This window comes from Centroberyx gerrardi, chromosome 13 (assembly GCF_048128805.1).
Source record: "Centroberyx gerrardi isolate f3 chromosome 13, fCenGer3.hap1.cur.20231027, whole genome shotgun sequence".
NCBI classification, from domain to species: Eukaryota; Metazoa; Chordata; class Actinopteri; order Beryciformes; family Berycidae; genus Centroberyx; species Centroberyx gerrardi.
In genome coordinates this window covers 17,821,388-17,849,273 of record NC_136009.1, presented here as the reverse complement: position 1 = coordinate 17,849,273, position 27,886 = coordinate 17,821,388, and the positions used below count along the sequence as shown (strand labels likewise).

At 41.9% G+C, this 27,886-nt stretch overlaps 3 protein-coding genes across 4 annotated transcripts in view; 2 read left to right on the top strand and 1 right to left on the bottom strand.

Moving 5' to 3' along the window:
• Window positions 1–17,765, bottom strand: part of LOC139925585 (phosphatase and actin regulator 1-like) — a 50,562-nt gene extending 32,797 nt beyond the window's left edge. The window contains exon 1 of the mRNA XM_071917023.2: window positions 17,656–17,765. The gene's annotated coding sequence lies outside the window, so the exon portion shown is untranslated. The remainder of the gene's footprint in view (window positions 1–17,655) is intronic.
• LOC139925591 (TERF1-interacting nuclear factor 2-like) lies at window positions 372–6,030 on the top strand. Of its 2 annotated transcripts, XR_013507119.1 has the most exons (7): window positions 372–470; window positions 694–896; window positions 1,927–2,028; window positions 2,111–2,206; window positions 2,433–2,543; window positions 3,310–3,433; window positions 3,526–6,030. XR_013507119.1 is itself a non-coding variant. In XM_071917034.2 (6 exons), the coding sequence occupies exons 1-6, from the start codon at window positions 446–448 to the stop codon at window positions 3,286–3,288; spliced, it is 543 nt and encodes a 180-aa protein (XP_071773135.2). In that variant the 5' UTR covers window positions 372–445; the 3' UTR covers window positions 3,289–3,316. The 2 variants fall into 2 exon arrangements, 1 of the variants encoding a protein (XP_071773135.2); XM_071917034.2 differs by lacking the exon at window positions 3,526–6,030 and having other exon boundaries at window positions 3,283–3,316.
• A 1,035-nt stretch (window positions 17,766–18,800) lies between the features above and the next one.
• On the top strand, window positions 18,801–24,779 carry LOC139925587 (NAD-dependent protein deacylase sirtuin-5, mitochondrial-like). The gene is made up of 9 exons (XM_071917026.2): window positions 18,801–18,881; window positions 20,073–20,216; window positions 20,854–20,987; window positions 21,497–21,722; window positions 22,062–22,149; window positions 22,283–22,336; window positions 22,845–22,968; window positions 23,086–23,201; window positions 23,609–24,779. The coding sequence occupies exons 2-9, from the start codon at window positions 20,117–20,119 to the stop codon at window positions 23,679–23,681; spliced, it is 915 nt and encodes a 304-aa protein (XP_071773127.1). The 5' UTR covers window positions 18,801–18,881; window positions 20,073–20,116; the 3' UTR covers window positions 23,682–24,779.
• Window positions 24,780–27,886: the final 3,107 nt, after the last annotated feature.

Below are 27,886 nucleotides of genomic sequence, written 5' to 3'. Positions count from 1 at the left end.
CAGTTATGTATACATAGGGTCAAAAAAAAGCTGAATTATTATTATTATTATTTGGTGATTGTTTGCTTCATATTGATCACCGATTGGATGTAATAGCTTACCCACCTCTTTATTTACCACTGCATCACTGTGTATGAGGCAATGCAAGTGATCCAAAGCCAGTACCAAGAGGCCACTGCACTCTGCCAGGCTAATCCAGTTTTAAGATCCTTTACAATGCTGCCATCTGGTGGATGCACGCGAGTCCCTTCGGCGCTCACATCGTCCTCTCTTCTCCTCTGCCACGGCGTATTGTACGTAATGACGCAAAAGCGCGTATGTTTCCCAAAGAGAAGTCGGAGCGACGTGGCTTCCATATTCCACATTCAGACGTTTTCCTATGGATCCGATGATCTTAGTGGATGGCCATTTTCTACACTAAAATGATTTGTCCATAACGCCGAAGATGAGCAAGATTTCTTCGGACCACGGTGAGTGTTTTACTCTCACTTAACTCTAACCTGCATTACAGTACGCATTTGCCCTAGATAAAAAAGATTGCTCGGTGGGAAGTACTGTTGTATGTTAACTTAAAGGTTTTGCCCAACGGAAATTGTGCTGAATGATACATTATAGCAATATTGTTGCTTTTATTTCAGTGGAGCTAGAATAGTTGTATCTAGGTGTTACAGTTTTAATGTTTGTTTTCCTCAGGTTCCCCCCTTCCCCTTTCGTCTCTTCGCCTTATCGTTCCTCCTCTGCAGCTTGTGTCTGCAGCTTTGTGGGAAATAGTGAAGCAGGGAGCTGTGATGTACTATGGTTTACTCGAGGAGTTCGTTACCACGGTGTTGGAAGCAGTCCCTGACCTGCTAACTTACAGAGAGAGAGTCCAACTTGTTATGGGCCTACGTGCGCGGGTAAGAGACGACCTGGTAGATGTGGTTATAAATCAATAATGCTGCTATTACCCTATCACATGGACTTTACCACTACACTTTGTGAGGATACAGTCCTTAGTCAGGAGATCACCTGTGGTGAAGTGAGGCATCTTACGCCGCCAAACGCACCCACTGTGCACACTCAGAAGGGTTTGGGTGATGTTTGTTTTTACTCATCAGCACTGCTGACTAGTGCCATGAGAATGCTATTTCAAATATGAAAATGTGACTGGTTTAGTTGGTTGTTTTCATGGCACTAGTGTCATATTTTGGTCTGCAAAATCAAAATAAGTAATACCCCAAAGAAAGTCATCCCTGGATGATAATAATAATGTGATACTTTATTAATCCCCATGGGGAAATTCTCTTTTTCCATGTCCCCCTCTAAGTTGACCTCAGGGTGAGCTACAGAACAGCACCCTGGGAACTGGTAGGGATTCAGTAACTAAGTTTACATGGACAGCTGGCGAGTCTGAGTTTGCGCAGACTATGAAAACCAAAAGTGAAAGAAGTATAATGTTTACATGTAACAATGACCCATTTACTATCAGAGGAAGGCAGGTATCTTAACCAGGTTTCTCATACTGGGAGTATGAGCTTATAGTGACCTATATGAGTTATGACATTTACATGCAGCTACCCAAAACAAGTTACTTGAGTAATAAGGTTAAGAGTGGAATTCCCCATGCATGTAAACAGAGCCAGTGTCTTGGTGAAAGACCTTTTAAGCAGAGCGGACGTGTGCTGAAATAGGCTTGAATCCGGGCCAATGATGGGGCCCGTCATGCATCAACCAAACCCTTTAAAGTGTGCATGGAGAGTGCAACACTGCACCCGACACTTGACTACACCACACAGAGACTTGTCACCTGCCCATGGATCTTATTCTCACATGTAGTGATAGCTTCCCCCACTGTTAGCTCATGCTCATTGCTACCCCTCCACATGTGACACTGTTGTCAAAATACAACCCTCCTGTAAGTAATTTGATCTCTTTATATGCCAACAGGTGGTGCTAGAGTTGTGCCGAACTGATGAATTTGCCAGCCCACAGACTATCCAGCCTCATTTGGCCAGAATAAATACCTTCATTACTAAGCAGGATAAAGAAGTAGGTGCCCTTGGTGAATTCTCATCACTCTACATGTCAGTCATCTGCATTTACTTATGTGCTGTTCATTTGCATTTTTAAGACTTCCACTTCAGAGGTAAAGGCATCAGTGACAAACTTCTTCAAGCTTGTTCACACTCTTCTGGATGATCCATGCCAGAGGGATGTCTTTTATCAGGTGAGTTGGGTGGTACTGGATAATATGAGAATGCTATTAACTCAATTCTAATAATTAATGCCATTTGATGTAGTTAAAGCTGTTTTACTGTCACAGTGTGTGCTTTCTCTCAAATAGAAATAATATACTTATTATGGCCCTCAAAATCCATGGTAGCATCAAAGAGGGCTTCCAGTGTTTGTTTGTTTTTTGGAATATAACAAGGACTTTTCTCTTTGTGCTTTAGAAAATTTTCCCAACAGTGTTTGGCCCCAAATATGACTCAGCACTGCAGGCTCTAATGAGGAAGTTCCTCTCCAGTCTGCAGAAGCTGCTACCTGTTCCAACCCTTGAACAAGTAGGTACCTGACAAACCTCAGTGACATTTCTAGTGAAAAGGAAAAAAATATATTTATATATTTTTTCAGTTATACGACCTCACCCGTTAAATTTTTCATTCAATAGCAATTGGTTGCTCAGTCATATATGGCCAACATAATGAAATGTTCATATGGTAGTATTTCCCTCCCACACATTATTCATAGGCCCTATTATTTGAAAATGTATATCAATCCTATATGTCTTACACAAAACATTTTCTAGACTCACCATTTTGCATCAACAATCATATGGGAAGAAGAGGGAGAGGAATGCCAGATTCTCCACTGACAGTAGCCTTAATAGTCCATAATGCAACGCAGCTACAAGACATGTTACATTTTGCATAAGGGGCACAACTCACTTTTTCTCAACTGGAAAGACAGCTAGCACCATCACTATCTCTCAACCTACACGTAAAAACCAGAGTAAAGTTAGCTTGATATTGGATATTGGATATTAGATATTCAGTGGATATTTGTTTTTCCACCTTCAATAACTTGTAAAGTAAATGAATAAAAGCACATTGATGAATACATTTGTGATTACTGGAAGAGGAAGAATGATTACAACCATTGTTTTCAATAGTTGAGAAAATATATTCATAGAATAGCCAATATCCAATATTAATCTAACTGTAGTCTGGTCACGTACAACCCACAGCTAAATGCAACAAGTTCACGCCTGTTTTCTTCCTTTAACTATAATAATGCCTGCAGATCTGAACAGTTTTGTTTCATTCCTAGACAGCCCATTGGCTCAGTCTTTCCCCCACTATCCTGAAGGAGTGTGCAGAGTTCATGAATCAACCTCAGCCATTGAATACACTTATTCAGCATCACAAACATCATGGACATGAGGCCCCAAAAGGTAGTACTTCATTTCACTCAATTTCTAATTCTCTTCTTTATTACCGTAGTTTCAGATATTGCAATTATTTTGTTTTTTGTCAATTTTTCTAGCTCTGTCATCCTCTGGTGATGACTGCATCCTTTCCAGCCTGTCCTATCACTTACAGAAAGTGGACACTGACAAACGAGACACAGTTGCCAAATCTGGATCCATGTGTGTCCCTGAAGATTGGCATAAGCACGTCTCACTTGGCAGCGAGTCCAAAACGGATAGGGTTGAAAGCTTGGAGGAGACAAATTCAGAATCCACAAGGAATGTAGCTGGAGATGGACAGCAGGATGTGGATGATTTGTCTGAGGATCAAGGAGCCTCTGTTGAAGTACTGCTTCCTCATGATGAAAATGAATCTAGTGACAATGAACTGGACAAAAAATGGTTTTACTTTCTGCAAACCGGTAGCGGGACATCCTCTAAAAGCTTCAAGTGTCATGTCTGTGGCCAGGGTTTCGGTTCCCTTAGCAAACTGAAGAGGCATCAGATATCTGAAAGTGGTTGCCTGACGACCAGATTGGGTAAAAAACACCGACAGTCAGACCCAAACCATTCTACTAGCCAAAGTAGCTTTTTTGAGAAGATAAATTTGCACCCTAAACCAAAGACTGACATTGAGACTAATGTTTCAAGGAGAAGTGAGAGTGAGCTTCCTTTGTTGGCAAGCACTGCAAGACCCAACCCATCAAATTTGAATACTCTTCCGAACTTTGAGCAGTCTTACGGGGACCACAGTCTTACTTGTCGCGTCTGTGGCAAGGCTTTCACTTACAGAAAGAGCTTTGACAAACACCAGAAGAGTTGTCTGGTCAGCAGTAAAAGAAAGAGGCGGACAGATCCAAAGTGTTCTGCAAGCTTAACTCATTCCAAACCAAGACCTACTGATAATACTAAAGAGTCCTCGCCTAGTGAAAATAAAACTGGGCTTTCAAACGCTCTACCCAAGGATTCATTATCATCGGACTCCTCAGAAGAGCAAATGTGTAAAAGAAGCAGCCGTGTCAAAACATGCTCTATATGTGGGGAAATCTTTACTAGTTCCAGTGACTTGACGAGGCACATGAGATGTCACACTGAACAGAGCCCATACCTATGTTCCTGTTGTGGGAAAGACTTTGACCACTATGAAGACTGTGAGAGACACCAGGAAAGTAAGTGCAGGGAGTCAAACCAACATCCTCAGACAAGGAGTGAATTCACACAGAAAACTTTGAGCAACACATCTAAAAGCAATCAGGAGAGTGCCTTTTCCTCAAGCTCTTCATCCCAGATCCCATCAAATCCGGATGCACTTGCCGACTCTATGGAGGCTTCTAAACTGCCTCTTACATGTCAGGAGTGTGGCCAGGGTTTCACTTACTATAAGAGTTTTGAGAAGCACCAGAACAGATGTTCCCAAAGAACGGGTAGAAGAAAAAGGCGAACAGACTCGAATCATTTTGTTATCTTTGCGTGCAATTCCCAATCAACTGATCATACACTTGAGAACAGTGCAAGTTCTGAGACAAAGGAAAGTGAAACTGCATCACTTGCAACCTCTACAGACCACGCAGAGGACTGCCAAAGTAAATCTCGTGTCATCAAGTGCACCATGTGTGAGAAGAACTTTACACAAATTGTCGACATGAAAAAACACTATTCCCAGTCACACCAAATTAGAGGCTCGTACCCCTGTCCTGTGTGCAAGAGAACCTTTGTAAGGTTATGTGAATTGGTTCGACATCAACAAAACAAAAAATTGTACCAGTGCTCTGCCTGTAAGAAATGTTTCACAAAACTAGCACTGCTGAATATACATGAGAAAGCTCACACTGCAAATGTAACACCACACGTCTGTGAAACATGCGGGAAAAGCTTCAAATCTCTAGCCCATCTGATTTTGCATCAGAAGAGGCATAGAGATCGGCAACCTTGTGTTTGTTCCTATTGCGGCAAACAGTTCAGTACAAAAGATTGCCTGAGAGCGCATATGGTGAGGCACACAGGTGGTTACCCATGTCCAATATGCGGGAAGAAATTCTATCAGAGAACATACCTTAAATGGCATCAATACAAACACACAGGACAGAATCCATATCTCTGTGACACATGTGGGAAGGGTTGGCCAAGTGCGGCTCAACTCAAGCTCCACATGGTTCAACATACAGAGGAAAGGCCGTTCAAGTGTGAAGAATGTGGCGCATGCTATAAGAGGGATTCCCATTTGGTCGCTCATCGTCGGGCCAAGCATATCAGGGTGCGGCCATTTGTGTGCGAAGTTTGCAGCAAAGCCTTTAGGTTAAACAATGAGTTGAAAAAACACATGATGGTCCATACAGGGGAAAGGCCATTTGTATGTCCGAGATGTGGCAAAACATTTACACGAAAATCTCGTCTGAGGGAACACAGAGAAAAGGCATGTCTCTAACTGAAGTGGTCCCTGTCCATTGTGGAGTTGTACTGTATGAAAAACTGTTCATGCTTTGAAACTATGTACCATACTTCAGTTTTTGTCATTTAACAAATAGTAATTGTCTCACTAGTGTGTGTGATTGCTTTTATAATTAAGCTAAGGGGATCTTAATAAACCAGAAAATACTGTCAGAAATGGTGGGTGATTTCTTTTTTTCATTGTAATGACAGAACAAAACTCATGAGATTTTACATTGAGAATTAATGTCCCATGTGTGAAAATCTTACAATGTCTGGGATAAATCAAGACAGTTGATGGCCCAAGTCCTTGCAACCCAGAGTCCATCAAGTCAGAATCCTTTCGAGAGTCTACTGTCTTAAGTGTGAAGTCTGCAAGGCTTCTTAATCAAAAAGCTGCAAGAAGCTCAAGGTTTTTTGTGATAGGATACAGGAGGCAGACTCTGAGACTCACAATTTTGGTGCCTTAGGATGATTCCAAACCAGAGGAAAATGTTTGATAAATGTAATTTACTGATTAATGAGCCTAAAGGTTTGGAAAATGTGCTTCTCACAGGAAGGTCACTAGTCCAAATCCCCTCACCATCTGAGAAATCTGAGTGGTGGAACTGAACTGGAAATGACTCCACCCTCAGCAATTGCAGTTGAAATGGCCTTTTTTAAATATAATTCTTTGGGCATTTTTGTGTTTAGTAGATAGTGAAGATAGGCACAAAAGGCAGGAGAGAGAAAGGGGGATGACATGCGACAAAGGTCCAGGGACCTCATTTATAAATATTGCATATCCACAAATCTTGGCTTGAAAGATGCGTATGCCAATTTCCATGCAAAAGTTGGGATTTATGAAAACCAAACCTGACAGCAGAATGTTGGACATACTGATAAATGGCGACTCTGATGGCAGTGGAAGAAAGCAAAATGTTCCAATGACAATCAATTCTTTGTGATCCATATCAAATTACACAGACTTCTAATGATCATATCCCAGAGGAACATCAAGATGCCGCCTAGTTAACCCAAAAAGCATCTCCCTATTTGCAATGAACTTTCATCATGGGTTCATAAATTGCATGTCCCAATTAACTGCAACAAATTCAAGGTGTTAAGCAATTGAACTGACTGTCACAGGGTAATAAAAGAGATTGCAATGATGGTGCGTAGTGATGCATATCTATACTGATGTGGAATATAAAATTTTACAGGGCATGACCACATGATACGCGCCATAACCACCACCACCAGGATGTCCTGAAGTGGCCTTTTCTTTTTATAATTACATCCCACATCTGGAGAGTTGTACTGTGTTAACCGTGTGTTTTTGTGAGTGCATTTATAAGTGTGCCTGTCCACCAGAACTGTTGAAGATAGATCCATGAAATTTAAAATGCTTAGAATGCTGAATGGCCCGTGGAACAAATTTGAATTAATGGCATTGGCCCAAGTAACCTGAAGGGGACACTATAATTAAAAGATCATATCAATATATTAAAAGGTCATATCTGAACAGTTTCAAAAGGCTGTTACTTTCTCATTCTGGGTCCAGTTATTATGAAACTTGATACACATATCCAGATGACCTTGCTCTACAGTTTGTCTTTTACACTATCACATTCTGTCATGATAGATTTTTGACTATTCTGAATTTTATAAAACCAGATATTTCCCAAAGAATATTTAAAATGTTCATATGTCTGTGCCAAAATGTCTACACAATATTATTGGACTGATGTACAAAATCCTCCGTAAACCGGCCCAATTTGCTAAACAATTTGAACGCTATTAACCACTGAACTTGAAAAAAAGGGGTGGCCTGAAAGCTTGTCCAATCATGAAACTTGGTACCTGTGTGTTGACAATGGGTAAGAAACTACGTCTGCAAAAGCATTTAATCCACTGATAGGGAGCACCACAACTATAAAAAACGAATCTATTAATATGGTCAATTAAATTTTATCACATTTGCTACACATATTATTGGGCCAAATCTTAGTTACAAAACGTTTGTCCTGCACTCCTGATTAGTGTTATATGGGGCCTATCACTTAATGGCTTACAACTCAAGCTGGGTTTTGGACTATCATCATAATAATGGTAATTGTACATCAGGACTTGTTTTTAACGTACATAACAAATTCCATGCTCGAGTTACAAGATGTTCAATATTTACAGGTGTGCGGCTAACCGATTCCAACCGGCTGTTGGAGTAGAGTGTTTTCATGTTTTAACATGTTTTAACAAATGTTAATTACTGTTCCAACCTGTTGGATGAAACCACTAAATCACTGAAACTATTCTGATCGAAAGCATGTGTGAATGTGCATATCAATCTTGTGCAATACTATTGTAGAAAAAACATTGCTCCACCAGAGAGCAGTGGTGCTCCAGGGACCACCACCATTGGATCAGCCAGAGTTAATCTCTGTATTTACAGTATCTATATTTTTCTTACTCTAATGACAAAGAAGAGGTTCACAGACTGTCTCCTCTAAAGTCAATACTGGTAATGGTTGTAAAGACATTCTCATTATTCCTATGAAAGCATCTACAGCAGTCAAAATCAAAATGACATTCAAGAGCACAAACAAGTATTGCAATATAGAGCATCCTTGGTGTATGTATTTGGAAATTGCAATGTGAAACTGTAATCTACCTTTGAAAGGATAAAGATGTAACTGTATTACATAAATGCTGAATGTCTTACTAGACTAATGTCTCTTTTAAATCAAACCTCAAATCCATTTTGTCTGCATCCCTTTATTTGGTCTTATGAGCACTGCCTCTGCAGAGGACAGCGGAGTCCTCCGTTTGGGTTTTTTCCATTTTGTGTGCTAATTGAGAAACAGTGCTGCAGGCGAGGTGATAGAGGGTGACAGACAGCAGCTTTTGGGGGGAAACTAACATCTCTCTAATAATTGCACAGGAGGGAAGCAAGGAAGGAGAGTGTTTGTGTTAGTCATGTTCAGTGAAAGGTACCATAAGGGGAAAAGGAACGCTATATCCTTTCCTATTTCATTGCAAGTACAAAGTCTTTTAAGAGAGCCACAGACAGGATGTGTTGCAGAAGGAAATTTGAGGTAATAAACCTCGGCTGTGTCCTCACAACATCACACTACTTGACAGCAGCCAAGTGAACATCGAAATAGAAGAAATCCCACAAAATGAGTGCAGAGTGCTCCGCTGAGCCCTGCAACATTCACAGGTAGGAGGACTATGCCACTCCTCTGCGATGTTCTGCGAGGCTGTCTCTGTCTGCAGTGCCACTCTCATTTTCTCTGACTCAAGCCCCTATCTGTCCTTCTTTCTCTAGTGGGACAGCAGAGTATGGAGTAGGTTAATATCAACTGGAGAGCTCAGGTCCCCTCTGGCCTGTTATGGCTCTGCTGAAGTTAAGACTAATATCTCTTGGTCTCAGGCACAGGTAGCTCTGCATTATATAACTACTTCCACCCAGGAGGTTTCACAGCTTTTGCCAAGCAATTATGCTAATTGTATAGGACCAGTCATTCCTGTACTAACACATATATACAGTATATATATATATATATATATATATATAATTAAAAGCCATTCCTAAACTGCAACACCCATGGGCCCTGTAGTGAACCTGGTGTCCCCAAAAAAAATAAAAAAATTACCCCCCTACACCTCATAATCTTCAAAGACTCTCCTCCTCAGTCAGGCTGCACTTGCACAACTCAGGCGGTGGTGGATTTCTGAGTCTGTGTCTGCTTTGGAGGATAGAAGGCTGCCAAGGTATGGGAAGGTGTCAATGTTTTCAAGGGTGTGATTGTCAACCTTTGCGGCAGGCGGAGTGGAAAGCGGGTTTGGTGGTGGTTGGTGGAGAGCCTGCAGTTTCTGTATGTTCAGGGTTACACTCAGGAGTTTGTATGCTTTGGAAAACGCATTCAGGGTGTGCTGCATCGCCTGGCATCAAAGATCAGCCAATAGCAGATGGCAATTTCAGTAGCATGGTTTTTACCTTTAGATGTCAGGCTGGTGTTAAGTTACTCTTCATGCATTAAATACACTAGCAGACTCAACAGCAATTTGAATTCAGACCATCAAAATAATCTCAAACGGGACTAAGTATTTTTGACATTAGTTGTGCAACAACGATGACATTGACGACGTTGGCACGTCCTCCAAGAGCAAGATGTGCTCATCACAAGAAGGTCTATATCACCATCTCATGGTGCATTCAATAAAAATATAGCCAATAATCCTCCACCCAAAATGTATTCTCTTTTTTTACCCTGCACATAAACAAAAAGATAAAAACGAAAAACTTTTTATTTTACTTTTGTTAGTTTTACATGTAGTCAAGATAGGTTTTTTTTTTTCACAAAGTCTACATATATATTTTATTTCAGTTTATGACTGTTTTTTAACATCTAGTTTTTGTCTTAGTTTTAGTTTACTAACCTTATGTTGACACAATTCAAAAGTGGGGCAAATTCAACATTTCCTCAGTGCAATTATTACATGATGTGATTACATCTACATCAGATCCCCAAGTTATGCTGGAGAAGGGTATTTGCAAAATGAGCACTTGGTTCAAACACTTCATTTCACAGAATTATTCTGCTTCTTCAGTACCCACCTAGTATTTATCCCGTAGGCTATTGGTATGGCTTTATACAGACTTACATAACTGTCTGAATATTGCGTCCATGACTTACCATAATGTTCTGTCTGGAGCACACACACTACATCTCATTTTCATTTGAAAAGTTTTATCCCAAAATGATATACTGTCTGAAAAAAGTGACACCTTCTCTTGATTGATTAATTGATGGCAAAAATCCATTTTGGAATATAACTAATTTGTTGTTCCTACTGTGACAAAACACATGAGAGCTGCCCATTGGCCCGGTGCTTAACATGACCCCACTGGTGTATCCAATCAAATGTGGCATAATAATATTTATCAACTGTGATATCAAAAAGTTTTTGCCTCATTTACAGAAGAGAAACATCTACTTGAGTGGGAAGTGTAACAGCCATCATTTTTATGCATTTTATCATTACAAATAGGATAACAATATTAAAGGAATGCTGAGTGCTGCAATGCAGCTTTGATTGAATTCAGTCCAAGGTTTGCAGCAGCGTTGAAGGGATTCTCACTCTGTAAAGCCTGTTAGTCAGCAGAAATGTCCTAAAGAGCTGGTGCACTATGGGAGCTGCATGTGTGACACCATCAACAAATGCCACTCTGTAGTGTTTCACAATGTTCATCATGTCCACTTACTGGAAGAGATCAGGTCATGATGGACTATCTGCTCATAACATCAGTTTCCATTGTCATTTGAACTATGTCAAATCCCATAGTTAAAGTCACCCAGTCCATTTGGAAAAATGGCACTGCCTCATCTTCCTATTACTTCCATGTATCCAGCAGATATAAATTCACTGCATGTTGCTTTGAATTTAATAAAACCAGCAACAGAGAGTAACACTGATACAGGAGGAGCTTCCTCCTCCTCCAACATAATTCGCTTTTGGCAGAGCTGTCTTCGGGATGCAGTGGTATCTTCCCCCTCTCTGCCCAACATTCTGCCACACTTACTATAAATATGACCCATAAGCGCATCATCACGCAGCTTTCCTCGGCTTGGGAGGCTTTTGAGAAAGGCGTTATTTCTCAGCTGGCATGTGCAAAGCACATTACAGTCAGGAGCCATTCCCACACTTTCAAGAGTGGCAGAGAGGGAGAGATGAAAAGTGGGAGAGAGAAAATCAGGGAGGATGCGGCTCCCTGAGGACTGTCATGGATGACACCTGCCTGTCTTTTTCTTTTAACTCTCCTGATACAGAGTTTGACAGGCTTTCTGGCCAGGTGACACTGAGGGTTGACTAAACTCTGATGCAGCAGTAGCATACAGTAAGAGTCCTGGATACAGCATTGCTATTTTCTGCTCTGATATTCCCACTCATGTTTTATTCAGACCAGGGATGCTTCAGCACAAGAGAGCCTATGTGCAACCATGTAGGAAAGATGGATGCTTGTCTTTTTTATATATATACAGTAAATACTGTATATATGCGGAGCTGTTGGTCCATTGTCTGATGGCCTAAAATGCCAAGAAAGACATTGTTAAGGGTGTGTGTGTGTGTGTGTGTGTGTGTGCGTGTGTGCGTGTGTGGTGCAGAGGGGGGAGTGAGAGAGAGAGAGAGTACTGATTATATCTATCTATTACTACTTTGCTGAACATGTTTGCTAACAGCCCTCTGCGTTGCTGCCAAACAGCTACAAACATTGCAAGTTCAGCAGAGTCCACTCTGGCTCCAGTCCAACAAGTCAATCCGAAATGTGCTTTCCCCCTCGACTGGAACAAGAATTGACAGGTCAAAACTGATGACTGCAAATTCCCCTTGTTCTTGACCTTGCAAACACCCTCATGACTGAATTCCAACCAAAGTTACAAAAATAGATAATGCAGACTATCATCAGTGAGAGTATACAAGCAAATATTTTCTGAATGATTAACTCATGCTGCTGGTAAACTAAAATCAGCATCATCTGCACAAAGGGTCAGTAAGTCTATGACCAGGAACTTATCTGCACTGATGTAGTGTCAGAGGAGCTATAGTTTGGTCCTGCCTGGTGCCTGTGTGAGATGCTTCTTCTCTCTGACATACAGTAATTCCCCAGGAAGACCCAGTCGGCAGATAGAGCTCTGCGGCAGAAATGTGTTCTGTCCCACCGTCCGTCTGGTTCATATTGATTGTACTCTCTAGGACAGCGGTGATTACACAGGGATTGCAAAACAGAACAGGAAGGAGGGAGAGAGGCAGGGAGAGGTGGGGGTGAATGAGCAGAGATCAGCTTTTTTTTTTTAAACGTAGCTTAATGTGACTGCAACACAGAGCAAGGGTGGTACATCGATTTGTGGGTCCATGTGTGTATGTACATGTGCATATACCATGTGTGCACACCATCTGTGCGTATTTACATGTGTACATGTGTATTTACATCCATGTTTGTGCTCACATCTGAATATTAATATATGGTGTATGCATATTTGTAAGGAGGCAAATACCCATCTGTCTATGAGCTGGGGAAGAACCACATATTATCTGTCATCCAACAGCTGCAATGCAGCCATGTCTGGACTCCAGCTTTGTCCATTTGCATTCAGGCCAGGTCTGATGGTGGAGCTCCAGCCATCAGCGTCCCCACACCTCTACACAGCACACAGCGTCCAGCTACTCAGCACAATGAACTTCTGTACAGTAGGTGTACTGTGACTTCTGTTCCCCATAGAGCAGACCTGAGAAGACCCGAGCCGGTAAGAACAAGCTGCACTGTGAGTTGAAGCAGCAGAATTCATCAAAAAAACATAAAAATGAATATCAAAATTGATCCAAATTGCAATAGGGCACTGTTTTTAGCGCTGTTAAAAGCTGAAAAAGAAATTGTTTCAAAGACTCTGGCAACATGTTGCAATTCATATTGCAGTCACACTATTCAATAAAAGCATCTAGTGCAGCATCTATGAAGAATCTCTGAGGCATTCAGTGTTCTGCTTTGATTTTAATCTCAATGGAGATTGTAGCAGCAGACAAGGAAGGCCCATTCAGTACTGTAGATCTAATGCATCCTCAATAAAACACAGCTGTGCCTGAACTCAACACAGCATAGGCCTAAAACTCTGATTACTCTTACTCCACAAGAGGCTTGGAGAGGTCACTTGCCTGCTATACTGCATCAGTCAGTTAAAGCCAGGCAGGGTTTTGTATTCTCTCTCTCTATCTCTCTCTCTCTGTACGCCCCTTTCTCACAAACACATACACAATGTAATGTACACTGAAAGCATAAATCTCTTTCCATCTGACCTTGTTTATAGAGCCAATGACCGCAAATTGTTGTAGGGCTTTAAGACTAGATATTATTCATGCATTCAATATACCACAGAAACAACATGGACATCCAGTGCTTTATAAGGGTATAAATAGGAATAGAACTAACGGCAGGGCACAGCAGGGAAAGAGACAGGGAAAGAGGAAAAATGAGTGCAATGGCGAGAAAGAAAGGAAACAGGCAGAGAGAGGAGTAGAAAAGGTTAAGTGGATCGTGTGAGTAAAGGTGCGAAAAACCCAAAGATGTCTTTTCTGTATGGCAGGGAGGTGTAGTGGAGAATCAAAAGAGGTAGCTCCTGTAAGTGGGAGAGGTTCTTTGTGTATTTGTGTGTGTGGGTGTGTGTGTGTGTGTGTGTGTGTGTGTGTGTGGCATGAGTCTGCAGATAGGAAGCAGATGGGGCTGTAGTTGAGCTGCTGTGCCTGAATGATGAGCAAATAAAAACAAGCAGACAACCTCCTCCACTGAGATGGATGCTGTGTCAGCAGGCGACACATACACAGCACACTGATACAGGACTCATATGCATGAACACAAACGTGCGCATGGACACGTGCTCACAAACACACATGCTCATACCTCTGCTTTTTGGCTCAAAAATCCCTACACAGGACCCTGGGATAAACAGCCATGATTCCACTGCCACACACACACTATAATCCCTCAGCTGCTTGTTGCTTGTCCAGATGATAGTGTGTGCGTGTGTGTGTGCATGTGTGTGTAGAGCCACTGCTGTTGACCTGACAATCCTGAAGTTTCATACTGGCTACTGATGATTGAAATCAAACCCATGAAGTGGGCTAAGCATCCATCTACACCTACATCCCCTGATGTTTTGTCACTCCGTCTTATGACAGGTGACACACAATGCTAGCTCAGTATAGCAACTGATCGCCATCAAATTGTTATGCCTGAACACAGCGTGACTATGTGCAGGGCCATTTAATTGCAGCCAAAATCAAATTAGTCCAGACACTAAACAGGCCAATGCAATAGAGCAATGTTTCATACGTGCTGTCTGGTTCCATTTGGAAGGCGACTGCTATCACGGCATTTGTATGCTACAGCCTTGTTTCTGCAAAAGTCAGACTTGCTGCAGAGCCTGAATCCCCATAGAGACAACTGATCCATGTATGGGCTAACAAAGCTAGGTTACAGCACCAGAGAATAAAGAAAAGCATCAACTGTTAAAACACTGAACAGTTGAGTTGGCTGTAAACCATCGGCTCAAGTCCAAAATGATCGCATACACAAACTCACCACACACCAAAAATGTTACACAACAGTACTGAGAATCTGTAATGCTCAGTATCAATGCAGCGGGCTGAATGGCTGTATTTTAATAACAGTAGCCTGGCTACATTGGATAGGGCACATTCTCTGATCTCTGTGAAGTAGCGGTTCATTGACGAAAACATTGAACACTGTCATAAAACTTTCATTGGCTCCAGAATAATTGGTCTTTTTCAAAACCATTTATCTTGGCCTCCCGCTAGGTGAGTCCTTGCATGATTTATGATGTCTGAATCCTTATTGTGATCTGTGACGTCTAGCAGAGAAAGATTTGAGATTGTGTAGAACATTATCCTGGGTTTTTTTTTAAACCATCACAATGACCCAGGCAAGTAAACATCTCTGCATAGCAAAGAGGAACCAAAGCCATTATCAAGTCCTGAACTACAAAAAGATAATTGCTTAGTTCTCGTTTCACATCCTTGGCAGTCCTGGCCGTTTATCATTATCGAGCACCTTGGCACACAACCACAAGACTTGTTTCCTTGGCAATAAGCAAGCTAATTCCTACTAGACTTCTTCAGGTGGAAGTGAGTCAACAGTGCTCTTGTTGAACAAGTCCCTACGCCCCCGTTCCTTCTATCTTCATGCGTTGCATTGACTCGGTGTGGAAGAGGGAAACAAAGAGGGAACAAAGGGACAGGTGACAAAGTCCTGGCCCTAACAACAAGCTCCTCTCCACAGGCCATAGACTCATTAGCATGAGCAGAGCTTCCTAGAACTATAGGTTACCTGAGGGCTTTTCTGAATTAAATGCATTGGAAGCCTTTTTGTTTAACCTTTACTTATCCAGGGAAAGCCAGCTGAGCACATTTGCTCTTTTCCAGCGATGCCCTGCTTTACATTCACACAGTTACACACTTTCCCACCTGGGAGTTGCCTGGTACAACCACAGTCTTCTGCTGTTGGCCGCTGAGCAGCTCCACTGGAGCAATCAGCGGTTAAGTGCCTTGCTCAAGGGACACATTGATGGTAGATGTTGAGATGTAGGTGATGTTGTTCAATTTTCCCAGCCACATTCTCCCAGTCGCTCCAGGATTCACACTGATGACCTTTTGGCCACAAGCCCGCTTCTCTAACCTCTACAGTCTGTCTCAGAGTCAGGATGACACAAACTCTGCTTAGTGTGCTACTAGAATTGTGTGGTAAGACACACACACACACACACACACACACACACACACACACACACACACAGGTAGAAGCTCTGTCGTTAGAACAAAAGAGGATGTTATGTTGCATGTCTCTCCTTTGGACAGGTTAGTTTTGTGCCACATTACGCCTAACATGATTCCTGTGGCAATATTCCACAAAGATTGCTCAACCCATGCTCTTCCACAAAACAAAAAGAAATCAATGCATTCATTAGGGCAATACCTCATGTATCAAATAACATCGTAGGATATATAAAACAAAGTGATTCTCTAAAAATAGATTGCAAAACATTATATTCCCTGATAACCAGCATGTTGGACCCTTAAAGAATGCCTGGCCAGCATCCAAACACCTATAGGCTCCATAGGCGTGGTACTCATCTCACAAATGTTGCTATTGCTCTATGAGTGGAGGGGTGTGACTCTGGCAAGTTAACATGCTGGGGTATATAATAAAGTTGTAGTAGCTCATGGGGCTAACCTCACTAATTGCTGTATATTTCAGAACATTTCAGCTTCTGCATGTGTACAAAGATGCTCAAAAATCATCCCAGCAACACTACAGTGAACGAGACAAATAATAGAACAAGTAGCCTATTGACTGTCACAGTAAAAAAAATATCAGGCTCCGTCAGAGATTATTCATAAATGATGATTGGCACGACTGTGATGAGATTTCGTCGGTAAAAACAAACACTCCAAACACCTATGTCTTTGCACGGAGGCTAATTACACTGTAGTGCAAAAGATCTGAATCCTGTTGACTCCAGCCAGAATAAAATGCCAAGTCACCATGGTAACAAGGGATGCAACACGCTTTTGTAAAGGGAGATGGAGATATGGACTATTCACCACGAACAAGCATCATCGCGGACCTTTTGTTTAAAATACAGTGCTAAAAATGAAAAACGTAGGTTATAGCAAGCTGGATATCCCGGCAGATTCTGTGCACCGCAACATACTCCCTTGCCAAAGCCTGGACTACTACAGGTCACGTTGAAGCTCCTTCACATTATGTAACTGCATTGAATTACCAGTGGTAGCAATTACCAGGCGCTGACGAAATCAAACTTCACACATGATGGTGTATTGAATGCCGCTCCTTCAACTAGCTATAAACATGCCGTTTGATTTCAGAACTCCCCCAATGCTGTTGCACCAAAAAAAAAATGTCATTAACCCCCAATATTAATCTACAAAGTTGTACGAGATTTCACTCAATATATTCTCCGATGCTAAAAAAAGAACTAGTAATCCTATAATAAATTCTGGAAGGATACTAGACAAATCTCACAGCAAAACTCCAGCCTAACTCCCTATAGGACTCTTATAGAGGCATTATGGTGATTTTTGTTCGAGTTAAACAGGCGCATAGGCTATCTTTGAAAAATATCAGCCGTCACTGTCCACCCACATAACGAGATCTGGCAAAATGTTACAAGAAGAAGGTTTCGAAACAGCATGGATGCGCCTACCTGTCCTCAGGTTGAAGGAGATTCGGGCTTCAACCAGATATGGGGTATCGCTCTTGGACCGGAGTCTCCTTATCGGTCGGCGGTCTGTTCTGTCGTCTGGAGTGGTCGCCATCAATTTGAACCAGTGTCCAGTGGTGACTGCTGGCCGACTGGGGCACGCCAGACGCAAAGCCACGGCCACTCACTGGGTGGTATTGATGGGGAGGAGGGAGAGGAAGAGGGAGGGAGGGAGGAAGAGAGAGAGAGAGAGAGAGAGAGAGAGAGAGAGAGAGAGAGAGAGAGAGAGAGAGAGAGAGAGAGAGAGAGAGAGAGAGAGAGAGAGCGAGAGAGCGTTGGTGGCCCTAACGAAAAAGAACTAGCAATCCTAGAAATTAAATTAGAAGGATTCTGTACAAATATTACACCCTGTATGTGGGAATAGCCTATTATATACAATAGGAGGCAAAAAATATAAGAACGATATGGTCACCATAAATTCACTATTGAGTAGCCTACCACAGACAAACAGTGAGTGCATATTGAGCTATATACCACAGGAGTCAAAAAATACCATAAAGTACGACAAGGTCACTGAAAACTCATTTTTGAGTACAGCAGACACACAATAAGTCCCTGTAGAAATATTATAGGAGCATAATAGTGATGTATCGTCTGAGCCCTATACTGTAGCCTATATCTTCCACCATTCTACAGAGAAAATGAAAATGAGGTGCTGACGCGAAAAAAAAAAGCCAATAAACACCCAAGCAAAAAAAGACTCATGTTATTATTTTTTTTTATTATTATTATTATTTTAAACAAATCTGAGTATCGGTTGGAAATACAAGTGTTGAAAGTCTCGACAGTTTCTCCAAACCATCTTTAACATTATTTCATTAAAACTACAAGTCCACCGAAGATTCATACACTGCGCTACAAAGGCTAATGAGAAAATAATTATTTTGTATTTATGGGTCGTAGGCAAAGAAAGAAAGAAAGAAAGAAAGAAGCGAGTGAGAAAATGACTATAAAGGAGCGGGTGAATAAATGAACCATCAGTGACACAGACTGCAGTCTGCCACCAGATGGCTCTCCTAAACTACATTTTCCCTCTCAACTTTGCAAGTTTTTGCGACAGTGTAGTACATTTTACGGCCTCTCAAATTAATTGCAGTGATAGAGGTAAACAAGCAAACAGCCTGGCTGTCGGACAGTGGAAACAGCAGTAGCCTGAACGCCTGAGCGAGGTACGTGTGAGCACGTTACTAACGCAAATGCCTTGAAATACGAGGACATCCAGACAGTAGCCGTGGTTTTGCAGGTGTAGATAATGTATGCGTGCTGTGTAAAGTGCGCTAGTTCCTGCTTGTGTGACTGAGATCATGACAAACTTTTTGACTGTCGATAGTTCGTGACAAACTATGATTACACGCAGATTATTTTGCAGGCATGTGATAGATTATCAATAGTCGTGTCCTGTATTATTTTATCTTTGCATTCAAGGCACGTAGCTTGAATGTAAACGCAACACAAGAGCGACCCACAGTAAGTGCTACAGTAACAAACTTAAATTCCTGAATCACCAACAAACAGCCACCAGCGAGTGAGTTGCAGCCCTGTTAGGTTTGTCTTCACTGCCCATGACATGAGTCGATCTTGCAAAACCTGTTTCAACAGATTTGTTTTGCATTATTTGTTCAAGTTCGAGCCTGTGGGGCGCGGCCGATTCAATTGTCTGCCAACATTTTTATAGATGGTATGTTTAAAGCTTAAAGCGAGTGAAACACACACACACACACACACACACACACACACACACACACACACACAACGTATTCCCATCAGTAGGCCTTGTGTCCCCCGTCTATATTATCTATGGCTTTTAAACTAGATAATTGTTGTATTTTCCCTCTAATGTCTTTGTTTTAGAGCTGATTTTAAGATTTAGCTTACTTCTACTGATACTTTGCCTTATTGGTGTCATAAGCTACTTCTTCTTCTACTGTTCTACTTCAGTTTTGTCCCCAGGGTCTAGGGAACAATATCACTGCACTGATTGAATAGACAATTAATTTGGAGATTATGAATACATCTGTTCGGCAACCAGTAATCTGTGATTCATTTTGATATGTTGAAGTAGTATTAATATGCAACAAGATACATCCTGATTTACTTTGCCCATTTCTACACACATACACAGACACACAAAGAATGATGGGTCACCTTGATACTTGGTGGAAACAAGACCCTCACATGTAACAGTTTTATTTATTATTCCCCACAGTTGGACTGCTATGATCATGCAGGCCCCGCTAATAATAATAATCCAGTTATAATGCATGTAATATAATCTGAGACAAATCTGAATCGTCCAACTGAGAATAGCTGACTGATGAGTATACTTGTATATAAACTATGACTGCACAATCATGTTGTAGGCCATCCTCCTGTGTTCCTCTTGTCTCCTGAAGCGACAGCAACAATGCTCCTCCGAAATCGAGCTGCCGTTGCACTTGGTCTTCGCATGTGCTCTACTCATGCCACAGGAGGGCCTGCGGTGGAGACAGCAAGGCCCAGCTCAGGTAAAATGAAAGCTTAGGTTTTGTATGCTGTGTGGGTTTGATTATAGTCGGGTTAGGTATCTGTTTACCAATATATCGGGCCAGTATTGGCCTTCTATTAAATATTGGATATCGGACAGTCATGCCACCCATCTCTGATATGATGGAGGTTCCTCCCTGACCACAGCAAAAAAACTGCAATGAAATATTATTTTCTTTATTTTCTTTTTTAAGTTTTAATGAACAGCTTTAGTGTCACTCGATGGTATAAATGCTGTTTCAACTCTGAAACAGCATTTTATCAACACTGAATCCTTGTAATTTTTTGGAAAATCTCACGATTTCTGGATTCTCAAGGTTGGCAAGTATGATTGAATATCAGCACAAAATATCGATCATTGGCAGCTTCAATAAAAATACCAGTATTGGTATATCGGCCTTCAAAATTGGTTGAACCATAGTTTATAGTAGCCTAGTGTTCTAATTTGTGTTCTAATGGCTGTTAAGGTAGAGAGAAATCATGTTAAGATCAATAACTTCCTATGACTCTACTATTGATATACTGTATAGTAATCAATAAATTATGGCATAGTTTTGAGAGAATATCAAGCCCATAATAGGCTCCTAATAATATGTTGATTTTGCTTTGCTTCCCTAGACATGTCTGAATTCCGGAAAGTCTTTTCCAAAGCCAAGCACATAGCAATCATCACAGGAGCGGGTGTGAGTGCGGAGAGTGGGGTACCTACCTTCAGGGGAGCCGGCGGGACCTGGAGGAAGTGGCAAACTCAGGTAATTTCTACAAAGGCTATATTGGCTATATTTGGCTATATGGCTACTTATTTTCCCCTTCTCCTTTAGGTCAAAGTTTTGTCTTTGGTCTGCGTTCCAGCTGTGCTTCAGAGTTGTTGCTGTGGAGTGGGCGTATTTTATGTTTACATAATACATCTTCACAGCATATCAGTGGATTTATCTAGACAGCAACTGCCAGTAAAGGAAAAAATGGTGTTTCTTGCATAATCAGGATTCTTGTCGGGGGTTGCAGCAGCTTAATCTACTGTACACACCACGGGAAAGATTTACCTTCAGGAGGAATCAAAAGAGGTCTTTCATGCAAAAAACTGTAATCTCTCCTAGATTTTCTCATTCATGCAAGCTAAACTCGCTCTCTGCTGCCTGTTATTCTCTGCCTCATTCTTGCCTCTGAATCCTACCCTTCTGACCGCTGCCACCTTAGCCTTTGAGCTTTGACCCAGAAACGTTAACCTAGTTTGCCCGTGCCCGTGCGGATGTGTCCCCAGGACCTGGCCACTCCGGAGGCCTTCTCTCGCAACCCGTCTCGGGTCTGGGAGTTCTACCATTACAGAAGAGAGCTGGCGTTGAGCAAAAAGCCCAACGCGGCCCATCTGGCTATAGCCGAGTGTGAGGCCCGGCTGAGGAAGCAGGGACGCTCCGTGGTCGTCATCACCAAGACCATAGACGACCTGCACCGACAGGCCGGGTCCAAACACGTGCTGAAGATCCATGGTGAGAGGCAGGTTGGGCCACGCTGGCAAACAGCCACCGTGCAGTGGACTGAAAGATGCTACTGTTGGAAGAAAAAGTCACAATCATTTTAGAGTGATTTGATTGGCAAAGGGTTGCTGGGTTGGGCGCCAAAGTTAATTGTTGAGACAAAAAATAGCTTTGAAACTAGCATTAGACTGATTTGATTGCAGAAGGCTTTCTTTAAGGACTCCTGAGTTAATTGTCAGGATAAGAAACTAGCATTGTCAGCACATTCTGTTGAGAGGGAGATGGTGCTGTTACTCAAGTGGGTCTACATGACAGACAGCTGTGTTTTCTCTTCTGTGTGTGTAACTGCAGGCAGTCTGGTGGAGACGCGCTGTGTGAGTTGTGGACATGTGGCCGTGAACCAGCGGAGCCCCATATGTGCTGCCTTAAAGGGCAAAGGGTAAGGGGTAGCGCCCCTCAAAAACACACTTTCATAGACACAAATCCCAAAGCACTTGTAGTTTGATCCCTCCCATTTGACCCCTACATGAGAAAAGTGTAACCCACCGTGTTTCTGTTCCTTCTATGCACAGTGCACCTGAACCAGACGTTGCCGATGCCCAGATTCCTGTGGATAAACTGCCAAGGTGGGATTGCGTTGGATGTTATATTAACAGTAATGAGATTTCACTGAGCATGTCCACATTATTATGTACAGTTTGTTCAAATGTTTTATGAGGCATTGACAAAACCTGAGGGTTTGTAGAGTGCATTCACTTCCCAGTAATAATGTTACAGTCAGTGCTTCCACTTGGAGGCAGTGATGTGCTGTGAATATTTTAACCTTCCTCTTAGACCACTAGCAAGTAACTGAAAATCCAGCCAAAGCGTTGCACACTGACGCTGGATTGAGTTTAAGTTCAAATGCGGACATTGTGCACCGTAACACTGCCAGTTTTTATGAGGAGCCCTGGTTACACTCCATACAAAACAAATAAAAACATAAAACCATAAAAACTCACTCACTAGTGACTATGCTTTGATTTGTCTTTGTGATTGCCATATGTCTGATCAGTGTGATCACACCGTGTGATAATTCCAATATGACACAATTGATCCTGGAAGGACTCTCTGTTTCTGTTCTGCTGTCTGAAGGTGTCGGGAGACTGACTGCAGGGGGCTGCTCAGGCCCAACGTGGTGTTTTTCGGGGAGACTCTGGACTCTCATGTCCTGACCAAGGTGGAAAAAGAGCTGGATATCTGTGACCTTTGTCTGGTGGTGAGTTATGACACAATATTTGTTTAGAATATCTCAAGGACAGGACCTGAAACACAATGCTGTACAGTAGATCTCAAGTTAAAACCAATGTCATTCCCCCCTGTTGTTTACCTACAGGTGGGCACATCTTCAATTGTGTACCCAGCAGCCATGTTTGGCCCCCAGGTTGCCTCCAGAGGCATTCCTGTGGCGGAGTTCAATACAGTCACGACACCGAAAACGGAATACTTTACGTAAGTCAAACAGTACAGCTCAAACATAATTGTTTTGGTTATGTTAGCCAGCCAGTGTACAGTATATTGAAGGAGATAAAACCACGCCACTTATTTCGGTATACAATACATTAAATTAGCATGAAAGCATGACAGAAGCAGAAACCAGACCAGGGGTAAGTGATCCAGCTGGACCTGCATGAATGGTGTTTAGTGGTTTAGCGAGGTCCCATCTGGGCCTCTTGGTCCTTTGCAATATTTACCCGTTATCAGTTTCAACTCATTGAGTGACTGCGTAATATTGTCTGGTCTAAGCTGGCCCCTCCACATGTTGAGCAAAAATTCTGACCTTCAGTGTCTCCTTGTTTGTGTGTGTGCGTGTGTGTGTGTGTGTGTGTGTGTGTGTGTGTGTGTATGATGTGGCACAGGTACCACTTCCAGGGCCCATGTGGAACTACGCTGCCTCTGGCCTTGGCGCGACATGAGTCAGAGGTTATTTAAGAGCCAAGGGACTGACTTTATGGACAGAAACCAGAGGCTTCTTCTACTGTATAATGCAATCTGCGGCTGTTGGATTTCATAACAATGCTTTCTTATTCCAAAATGCTTGCCTTAAGACACTTCAGCTCTGAAGGCTTGGTAGAGGGAGATATATATATATATATATATATATATATATATATATATATATATATATATATATATATATATATATACAGTATAAATATATAGTTTAACTTTTTAAGAGAGTTTGAGATGGATTTCTCAGTACTTGAATTGTATGGGCTGACTAAACTGGAAATGGGATTTTGTATGTTTGATGTATGTGTCAGATTCTTAACAAGAACTGAAATATGGACCTTGAATTAAGAAAGGGAATATACTATGTATGTATGTCTTCGCATAGGAAAAATATCTCCTCAGATTATGGAGGTTATTGTTATTGCTTTACATATGCTAATGATATTGTTTAATTCTGGAAATACTCTAAGGTTATGCGGTACAGAGAAATGACATATATTGCTCCTGGTGACAATAGAGAATATTTCTCTTTTCCTTCTCAACTGAATGAACCAATGTACAGTTCAACACATAATCCAGTGCCTTTCAAACTGTTTACACAACCTTGACCAAATACTCGCTTTAAACCTCAAGTGCATAGCAACCAATGTTACAGAGATTTAGCCGAGTGTACAGAGTTTGCGTTTGACCAAGGATAGAGGAGGTAGAGAAAGGGAAAATGTCGGCTTTTACACCACAGCCTCAATCAGCATTATTTCCCTCCTGTGCTGTTTGACTGTGTTTATCATGATGTCAGTATGGTTACATGTCATGGATTATCCATGATACATTTGATACATTTTTTACAAACGTATATGTCATTTTTCCAAAAAATGATTTTGTATTCAATCACTGTTGCTGGAAATTCTTTAGGAAATGGAAGAAACCATGTTGTGTATGTATTTTTTACAACTTGTTTCTGTCTCTAAGCGTCTTACACAATGTCTCAAAATGCATTACTATATAACTTACTATATAAAAACACTGCCATTGCAATTATCCAGAATGCAGTACTATATTAAAACACTAAAAAGTATATTTGCTGTTTTTTGGGTTTTATTATCTGCATTGAAATGGCATCCATGGCTTTAAGGGCATTTCTTTCTGCGTCTTTACGTTGAGACTGAGTGGAGTGAGCTGTATGTGCCCAGCGTGAACAGTAGATGCCAGTATGTAGCTTTCTATCCCAACTGCAGAATATACAGCAAACACATTTTTCTGCTCCGAGAGGGACACAGAAAACAACATCGTATCCACTCAGATTCTTCTCTTAGTATGCATGAGCGAGAGGAAATGCAGACTTAAGTACCCCCAGGCCATCAGTTCAATGCGGTGTGAACTCGTCGTTGTTATGGCTGAGCCGAGCTGAGGAAACAGTATCAGCCCAAATGATAATGCTGCTGAAAATGGAAAGAGTATGAAGTGGAAAGCAGCCTGTGACACAAGGTGGCCCTTATTGTTCCCGCTGATCTCTTTTACACGGTGCCTGTTAAACTCATGTTGTCACTGTGCTCTCTTGTGTGCGTTTTTGTGTGTGTGGTTTTTTTTTAGTTTTAGATTAGTCCTCGAGTAGAAATGACTCATCACAGGTGGGTTTTCCTGGATTCTATTTTTTTTTTTGGGGGGGGGGGGAGGTGAGATGGGTCCGTAGGTTGTGTCTTAGTGCAACCGAGAGGCTGGGATCCAGCTGCGGCTCCATCTGTCCTCAGATGTGGAAGCTGTGTGCTGAGTGCTGATAGGAGTGGAGCAAGATAAGGACAGGAGGTCTCCATTCTGTGACTGACTGGACCAACATGATCAGGACATTTGGTAATAATGAGAGAGAGAGGGGTAAGAGTCGTTGACATTGACTGTAGAAGGTTATGTTCATCAGACAAACAGTGTTATGATAATGTAATAAAAAGAATATAAGGGATGGTGTCTAGAGAGCTAGGAAGTGTGTGTGTGTGTGTGTGTGTGAGAGAGAATGGTGCGGGGGGTGCGCACGCTACACAAGTATGTAATTCATCTTTGGTATCTCTGGGGAGTCACACAGGCTAGTTCATTTCATGCCCACCGTGGTTTCAGCACTCTCATTAAATTTTTGGTCCACACAGCACAGCAGTGCCACAAAACAAAACAGCAAACACACACACACACACACACACACACACACACACACACACCTCAGTCACTCTAGACAGGCGATACAGGTGCGTGTGCTGCGAAAATGCCCAGCACTATTTTCCACCCAGGCGTAATTCTGTTTCCACCGCGGCACCTCGCCACTTCCTTTCTTTACTCGACAATTAGCGTCCAAATCAAATCCCTCTGTCCGCCTTAAAGTATCTCCACCTGTTAATGTATATCATCATCATCATCATCACCGTTGCCATGATTCGATTTCCTCATTTCCTCTTCTATTACTGCTGCTTCCCATTAAGGAGAGGTAAGGCCAACTTCCACTTGTCATCAGGAGGGAGAGTACATGGAGAGCCACTTAAGAGAAATCTCAGCCGTTTGATACAGTCATTTGTGGCCTGATGTGAACGGGGCTGCCAGAGTGCAGACGACTCCACTCCTGAGGCCTGCAGCTCATACATGAATGTAGGAGAGGAGGATGAGATAGTGGAAGTGGAAAAGGTTCTTGTCTGACCCACTAGCCTTTGGGTTAATAGACTCATCATCATTGGTGGCAGCTCTGCAAATATCCCTCTGTCTCTTTGAATGAGGAAGTAGATTGACCGGGAGATGGCGTGAAGTGGGTGTGTGTATATGTGTTTTTATGTGTGTATGTGTGTGTGTGTGTGTGTCTGCGTGCGTGCGTGATTGACTTTATGACTTATCTTGTTGGAGTCTTTTGAAAAAGTAGCAGAGTGGTACTCGGTGGCCAGTGGGTGAGTGTGTGGAGGGGGGGCGTTATGTATCTGAGAGTGTGTGTGTTTGTGTTGTGTGTGCACGGGTGTGATTTTTCTTTCTGTATGCAGACTGACAGAAGTGTCAGATCAAACCAGGTCAGGCTGGGAGAATATTACACTGGCCTTGAATATTACACTATACTCATATTGTAGCTTCACGACTGAACATTGCTATGTTGCTGTCCATTTAATATCTCCTCAAAGTTTTCAAAGCCATAGTAGCTCACTGCCAAAAATCAGAATTTACTTGATAGGCAGGATTTATTCTCTCATTTGAGAAATACCAGGCCTGTGTTAAGAAATTGAAGAGTTTCATTCCAAAATGAGATATCTACTATTTGAAAACATTTACAAAATGATTAATGAAATGAATGATTGTATATTTTAAAGGATAGTAGGTATCACTTATATAATGGATACCTCTATGTTTTAGAGATACTGAATAATGAACTTCAGGTAATGCTTCCTTTCCAACTAGATGTATAGCATTTTAGAAATAAACTCTTCAATTCACAAATTAATCTTTAACTCAGTGGTTTATTTTACAGAAAAACACACCAGCAGAGGCTTATGAAGGCCTAGGTGTTTTCTATTTATAGCAACTGGCAATTCTCTTCACAACAGTGCAATGGAGACTGGGGCTGGTCTCACATGCAAACACTCACACACACACACACACACACACACACACACACACACACACACACACACACACACACCACACCCACACCCACACACACACGCACACACACGCACACACAGTGCTAACAGCACATGCTAATCTCCTCTCAGTCTCCTCTTCCTAACCTTTCCCTGAACTCCGTCTGTTTAACGGACTTGGCTGTGATAACACAGGTTTACGGCTAATCCCTCCGTTGCCATGAGAACCATCATTATTTAAAGCAGCAATGACACAAACCACCATCCCCCCAAACCCCTCTCCAAAAAAAAAAAAAAAAAAAAAACCACCTGTCCCCACCCTATAATCCCTTTTTTGTAGCTTTTTTTTTTTCTTTTTTGCTCTTGCATGATGAAAAGTTGATATTCCCACAACGAGAAAAAAAAAAAAAAAAAACAAGTAGAAAAACAAAGAGACGCTAGAGAGTTAGAAAGAGGGAGAGGTGAGAAAAAGGTAGTTGGCGTTTATATACTGACTGAGGTGTCTTACCCCCCACCCAAAGCATTTCCCTGCATTATGCTGAGGCTGGTGCTTCTAGGTAGGCTGACTGGGAGGGAGTTGTTGTCTGA

Coding starts and splice junctions, on each gene's coding strand:
- LOC139925587 (XM_071917026.2), top strand. CDS start 20,117: ATGCTCCTCCGAAATCGAGCTGCCGTTGCACTTGGTCTTCGCATGTGC. Junction 20,988..21,496: donor GGAGGAAGTGGCAAACTCAG/GTAATTTCTACA, acceptor ATGTGTCCCCAG/GACCTGGCCACTCCGGAGGC. Junction 22,969..23,085: donor TCTGTGACCTTTGTCTGGTG/GTGAGTTATGAC, acceptor GTTTACCTACAG/GTGGGCACATCTTCAATTGT.
- LOC139925591 (XM_071917034.2), top strand. CDS start 446: ATGAGCAAGATTTCTTCGGACCACG. Junction 471..693: donor CAAGATTTCTTCGGACCACG/GTGAGTGTTTTA, acceptor TGTTTTCCTCAG/GTTCCCCCCTTCCCCTTTCG. Junction 897..1,926: donor TTATGGGCCTACGTGCGCGG/GTAAGAGACGAC, acceptor ATATGCCAACAG/GTGGTGCTAGAGTTGTGCCG.